The following is a 6,998-nucleotide window of genomic DNA, read 5'->3' as shown; positions in this document are numbered from 1 at the left end:
TGTGTGCGGGGTCCAGGGGAGGAGGCCAAATGGGGCTGGGGGAGGCACGGTAGAGCCTCTCTCCTTCCAGCCGCGACCCCCTGCCCATTCTCCTTCCCTAATCCTGGGCTGCCAGCAACAGTGACACCTGAGCGGAGACTGGGCGGTGGAGGTAGCAGACCCGCTCGACTGGCAGCAGCGAGAAAACAGAACGGGGGGCGGAGACGAGGAGGAGGAGCGGGAGGCGGGACCAGAAGGGAGCGCCGCTGGCAGTGAGTGACGCGCACACTAGCCAATGAGCGCCCGCAGCTCCAACGACGGGGGAGTAGGGGGCAGGCTCCGCGGGGAGGAGGAGGCTGCCGGAGAGCTAGAGGCGGGGGCCGGGAGGAGGAAGGGGAGGAGGCGGAGGCGGGAGCGGTGGCGGCGGTGGCGGCGGCGGCGGCGGTGGCGGAGGGTAGGTTGCGCCAGGGACTGTGTCTGCCGAGCTCCGCGGCTGTGCCTGTGTGAGTGAAGGAGCAGCGCGGGGAGGCAGAGGCGAGCGCGGCCGAGAGCGGCGGCGGGACGTCTCCGGCGGCCGCCTTTCAGCGGCGGTGCTCTGTGTGGGGAAGCAGTGGCAGCGGCAGCAGCGGCAGCGGCGGCAGCAGCAGCAGCAGCAGCAGCGGCGGCCGCCTCTCCGCCGCCGGGGACGCTGAGGCGCGGCTGGTGGCACTGACATCGGCGGCCCTGCCTCTCCTCCCTCGCCCCCGGCCCTCCCCATGTGATCGGTCTTAATCCCGGCAGTGTGCGCGCGTGGGGCTCCATTCCGCGGTGCCCGATCTCCGTGCCGGGGTGGGTGCTCGTGTGTGCGCTTCCCCTCCCCATCCCCCTTCCCCCAAGAATAAAAGAAGAACCGAGAGGCGTGCTTAGAAAATAAATAAATAACCACCACACACGCGCAGCCCGGAGCAGAGTCGGCGGGGCTGGCGGCGGCGGCGGAGGAGGAGTGAAGGCGGCGGCGGCGAAGGAGGAGGAGGGACGCGCGGAGAAGGCAGTAACTTTCAAGCCAGCTCAGAGCCCAGACCTCCAGCCAAGCGGTTTGCAGCGCGGCGGCGGCGTTGAGTGTCTGGCCCGCCGGTCCGGTCGGGGTGTGCAGTAGGACGGACGAGCAGCGCGTCGCTGTCCCCCGGCGGCCGGAGATGTCCGAGCCCAAGGCAATTGATCCCAAGTTGTCGACGACCGACAGGGTGGTGAAAGGTAAGCGGCGCGCCGCGGTCGCCCGGGTGCACAGTGTGCCGCAGGCGCCGGGCGGCTCACTTCCCCTCCCCCAGCCCCGGGTTTTCTCCCGGCTCCAGCCATGGACCTTCTAGGATATTGTGCAACCCTCGAACCCCCCTCCCTCGCGCGCCCTTCCCCCAGGCTTCCCACCCGGCCCCCCTTGGGGCATTTTTATGTAACGGGGGCGTCAGTTGGCAAATGGCTGAGCCGAGGGGAGGCGGTGGCGGGGTTGGCGGTGGCGGTGGCGGGAGGGGGTGCCCGGGGGGTGGTTGCTGGCAGGGTGTAGCTGCTGTGACAGAAATAGGAAGTGGGTGGCTGCTCGCAGTCTTGCATGGGATCGGGTTTATGGTTTTCTTTTGCAGAGGGAGGGGTGATTTATGGCTTTTCAGAAATTAATATGGCATTTTTATGTGGCCGTGGCTTTCCACCGCCTGCCTCGCTCGGGCAGGGTTCTTTCGGCGCTCCATTGCAGCAATTCCCTCCGCGCCCCCTCCCTCTTCCCTTCCCTCTGAAAGGGCCCGCACAGGACTCGCGAGAGAGCGGGAGAGCGTGGGGGGAGCCCAGCGCTTCCTTCCGCGCGGGGCGGGGGCGGCCGCAGGGAGGGGGTGGCGGAGGGGACGCGCAGGGGGCGTGGGAGGCGGGGAACGACCCGAGAGCCCAGCCGCTGCCGCCCCGGGATTCCCCCGCAGGCCCTGAGAGAGACACGGAAAGCGGTTCCCCAGCCTCCCTCGCTGCCCCCAGCCTGCCCCCGCCGAGCTGTCATTGCTCTTGAAGGGTGCCCTGCTGGAGCACACCTCCCCGGTGGTAACCTCACCCCGCTCACTTCTTCCGTGCCCCTGGCACCCGCTTGTTAACGGGCTATTTGATTCCTGTCATTGGCTCTTCTCCCCCCCCCCCCCCGCCCCCCGGGATCACAGACTCCTGGCGGCGAGGGCCCTGGGGTTTCTGGCGAAGAGAAGCCGGGATGCGTGGGGTGAGGAAGGGGACAGGTAGTGGTCTCCTCTCTCGCACCGGGGAATCCGCCGACTCCGTTGTATTCCGTGGTGGAGTGGGGGTGGAACCATCCTGTGAATCCTGGAAGGATGAGGCCACAGAGCAGATACACCAGGATTAAGTAGTATCCCTAAATGTAGTATCCCTACGTTCCTGGAGTCAGGACGCGGATCAGAGTAGGGATGGGCACGGGCTACGCGCAGAGCGGGCCTCTGGAATTGGAAACAGCGCTGGACGGTGTAGAGAGAAAGTGTGTGTGTGTATACGCCTGTGTGTTTTGTGCCGAACAGAGATAGTATCTAATGTGGCCTGAGCATGCAAGTAGAGTGCAAGGCAATGAAGTCGTATGCACCATGAGCAGTTAGGTGAAGTAACCCAGCAGTCTGAAGACCATGCATGATGCATAAGTCCTTATGGGGCTTCGAAACTATTCATTGCTTCACTCAGGTTTGCTCAGTTTTTTTTTAAAGTAATGTGCGTGTGAGTGTGTGTATGTGTGTCTTCTCTCTTCTCTTGTTTTGGTTCTATTAGAATCATTCCTGCTTCAGTGCAGTATTCACAGACCCATCAAAATAAGGAGGTAATATCTCTAAAAAAATGACTTGAAATAGGTCTATTGATGCACAGCTATTCTTTCTGCAGGCATGGATTTTCATGTAAACAGTCAATTCACATTCATTCAAAAGAACTATGTTTTGTGTTAAGGGCCTCTGTTGACATTTTCAAAAATTAAGACCTTTTGCTGAAATATCAGAGAATAACAAATATCTCCCTAAGGTGTGAAGTTTAGGTGTAACGCCAATCTGTATGTTGAGATTACCTTTTTTCAAAACACTTGATGTAAAGCTTACAATTAAAATGATAGCAGTAAATGTTTCAGCAATTAGAAAACACTCATGTGTACACATAAGGTCAGTTCTCTGTTTTAAATCGCAGAGTGTGGCTTCTTAATGTAAATGTAAAATTATCATCAAGTGAAGAATGTGAAAATAATTGTTCATACGTTCTGGCTTGATGTCTTTACCCGTTGATGTGAAAGAGCCCATTGAACCATTCCATGGCTATTTTGTCTTGCCTTTTTACAGTACTGTATTATATACATACTATCATAAATGGCTTTTCATTATACATACACATGACCACCGATAATTCAAAAAAATTTGGTTTACCTATTTTTGCAGAACTGAAATGCAGTTGGATGTAATAGATTCAAAATAGGAAAAGTTAATTTTGCATATATTTTGATAGGGATCTTGATGTGAAATTTTAAATGTGAAATTTTGTTTATAGAAAAGGTTTTATGATGAATCCTGATGTTAAGGTGGATATACTACTGCTATTCCTCTTATGCTTTCTTATAGACTTTATATGGTTGGCTTAAGAGGCATTATTGAAAGTTGGATTTGACATTTTGTCATACATATGATTTTTACCATCATTTGAGATGATAATCTATTTTGATTATCAGTCTTCTATGACATAGCATTTCCATGTGAAAACATATGTATATGCTTAATGAGTAGGAAGTACATGTTTGCAGAATGGAATACAGGTTACCAAACGATTTTTCACATTTACAAAAATTCAATAAGACATAGTTCACGAAGCCATGAAACCATGACTTTACTCTAAATTTTGTTAGAACTTTTATCTCAGTGGTCTGAGATTGACTCATGTTTTTAAAGTAGGCAAGTGAAATTCTTGTGCTCCTTAAGTATTCTTTCACTTTATAAAGTACAGATAACATTGACTCGCAAGTAGAAGTAAGAAGAATTCGGATCATTATTACTGCGGCCATGCCGTTTGTTTACAGTTATCTTCATTAGTGTGATCTGGCTTTTGTTGTATAACAAACTGCTGTTTACAAATAAAGCTGTGCTTGTGGTTTTGTTTGTAGTAATGCGATGATGTGACAGCTTTCTTGATTTGTATTTCCAGAATGCAACTTTAGAAAGGTAGGCAGGTTGAGTTTTAGCCTCGACTGACTGTAGTTTTTCAGATTTTCAGCATCTTCTTGAGTGTGTTCACAGACCCTGGTCAGTTTTTAAACCTTAAAAATGGAAGGGCATGGCAGCATTGGAGAGGAAAAGCATTCGTTTAGATAACGTCAGAAAGTTACTTCATCTAGCAAAACTTGGGCTGTTTCATTTTGTCTGTTCTTGCATAAAAACAATGGAAAGTAAAACAATTCAGAGAAAACATCTTGGTAGTGCCATTTGTTGGAAAGCAGAATAGTTTGATCCATTTACTGTTTTATATTTTTAAAAAGAAGCATTGTATAATTATAAGGCAAAAGACAGAAGTCAATAAATAGAAGAATAACTATTTCCCCCTCTCCTCCCTTAATACAACCCATAGTCTGGTTTTTTCTCTTCAGTGGTGCTCCACGGGCCTTGTTCCAAACTTTGGCTTCCCTTCATGTCTCCCTGCCTGTTCCTGTCTTTAACTCTTCTTCGTGTGGCCCTAACATTCCCTACGGGCTGGGCTGTAGAACTTTGCTTATATGACAGTTAAACACTTGGAGGAAATCGAACTGTATGTGACAAGTCTGCTGCTTTGTTATATCTCTTGCCCTTTCCTCTCTTCCCATCTCCAGGTATTTTGTAATGGGCCTTTTACCTTAACCCAAATGGTAGAAATTCCAGATACCATGGAAGGTTGTTGAGGGGTCAATTCCTGGGAAGTGTTTTGGGTAATTTCTCAAAAGCTCTAGTTAGGGGACCCTTGTGCTTTATGTCAGATTGCTTTTAACTCTTGGGAATGCAAAAAAAGGAGCTGTCCTTCTGTGTATTGTCAGCTTATATAGTATTTGTGTAGACAAAGTACACATAGAGAAATTCTGGAAAGCTATCTAGGATCTTATAAGCAAGACGATTGTAGCTAAGTAAAATGTTAAGTAAATAGGGATTCAAGCCACTAGTGTTTCTAGCTGAATGAGGCTGGTAATACTACTTAATTAAAGAAAACAAAAATATGGTACATCAGTGATAACTGTCATGTTTGGATCTTGAAATGGAATATTAAATAACGCCATTTCTTTGCAGTGTGTCAAGAAGAGCTCATTGTGAATTTATTTTACTGATGTTTGTTACCATCAGTTGAGCTTTTCCATGTATCTGGTTTTCCATTTGAGTATAGTAAAACTGCATTAATTCAGTGTCATTAATTGAAACTTTGACTAAATGTCATTGTTTGGTGGCTGAAGTTTACATCAGCACTGGATGTGAAGAAAGGGGACCGACTGCTAATCTAATTAATACTATAAGCAACGCGATTTGGGCATGGTGAATATCCTTCAAAAGAGAACAAATTCTTTTCAGGACTTGGTGAACTGCATGCAAATTAATGCTGTTAATTGCAAATTAGATTGATCTCTTCCTTAATCCTTTCAGGATTTCCACTATAAAGTAAATATAACACAAGTGCATTGTTTTCAAAACATTCTGTAAACTTAAGGCTTAAGGCAACAGTTGCAGCTAGGATTCAGGGAAATTCCAGTGCCATCAGTTAGAAGAATTAACGTTTAAAAAGTAATAGTTTTTTGGGAACTGTGGGAAGAACCTCTGCTTTAAAGAACAATCTAAGACATCCAGTTAAAATGTGAAAAAAGTAACACCTTAGGCTCTAGTTAGAGGTTTACTCTGACATTTGTTTAGATTACTTTAAAAATATGCCTTTTAAGATCTGTTTGTTTCTTTATGATGTGCTTTTATTTGTAATTTTAGAGATATGAAATATGACTGACATGGTATGCGTTTATAGCTTTTATAATTGGCCTCTTCTGCTTTTCCTTATCTTTTTTGTGTCAGCCATGTGTAAAGTTGAAACTAATTATGAAACCAAATAAAGAATCCATTTAGAGTGACCTCATTGGAAAACAGCATTTTTCTAGACATAGTCTCCTTTTAGCAAATCCAGTGAAATGATATGAAAAAATCATTTTGTTAATTTTTTCAGCAGCTTTCTAGTGTAGCATTCTCCTGATGTTCAAGAGGAATACAGTGAGATTTTGAGTCCCAGCTTCCTATAATTCCACTGTTACGTGTTAATAACATCACCGGCTACTTGTCCTATATGTAAATGGGCAGCAGTTGTACTTGCCACTCACTTGTGAGAACCAGAAGATCATCAAATGGGAGTTGAGAGCCTGGAAGGATACCCTTGGTCCACTCACCTGGGAATGGCAATTCAGTCACTGCTGACACAGAATTACAAATGACAGCATGTTAATGTATTTTCAGGGTCACTCAAGAATAGTCAGGACCATTAATATTGAAATTCATGAATGCCTTGGGTCTACAGTGGTAGCTCATGTGACATTTATTTTATGGTTGAAGAAATGGAGCCAGAATAGATAGAATGGTTGGTCACAGGTGGGACTAGAATGGAGGTGAGTGTAAACAAATTCTTCCCTTTGGCAAAGATGCTCTTCTCTCTTGAGCATCTGTTTGAAACTGTCACTTCTTTTAGTAATATTTAGGATATCACATTTTGTTTTGAAATTTTCTTTATTGAATTACTGGCTATATAAAATAGTTTTATTAGGAGAAGCTTTTATATCTTTATATTTAGCAGAAATTTAAAGTCTGATGGTAAATGTTATAATCTGGTTTGATCTTGGCATGAAGTTTACTAAAGGAAAACTGTTAAACAGTGTTTTCTATTCATATCAATATATATGTAGAAATAGAAATAGCGTACACTCCTGGTAAGGAGTTTTATTTACTTTTATTTTGAAAGGTGTTATTGTAAGACTATTTGTCTGAACTACA

The 6,998-nt window shown here is 46.5% G+C and overlaps 1 protein-coding gene across 1 annotated transcript in view; it reads left to right on the top strand.

The window, feature by feature from the left end:
- The first annotated feature begins 435 nt into the window (after positions 1-435).
- The window catches only part of PPP3CA (protein phosphatase 3 catalytic subunit alpha), a 300,315-nt gene continuing 293,752 nt past the window's right edge, over positions 436-6,998 (top strand). Inside the window, exon 1 of the mRNA XM_029235318.1 lies at positions 436-1,212. Within this exon, the coding sequence (XP_029091151.1) occupies positions 1,155-1,212 (58 nt within the window). The 5' untranslated portion in view covers positions 436-1,154. The remainder of the gene's footprint in view (positions 1,213-6,998) is intronic.

Source organism: Monodon monoceros, unplaced genomic scaffold (genome assembly GCF_005190385.1).
Source record: "Monodon monoceros isolate NGI ecotype Baffin Bay Population unplaced genomic scaffold, NGI_Narwhal_1 Super_Scaffold_20, whole genome shotgun sequence".
Taxonomy (NCBI): Eukaryota; Metazoa; Chordata; class Mammalia; order Artiodactyla; family Monodontidae; genus Monodon; species Monodon monoceros.
The sequence above is the reverse complement of the archived record's forward strand: the minus strand, read 5'-3'. Positions and strand labels throughout refer to the sequence as shown.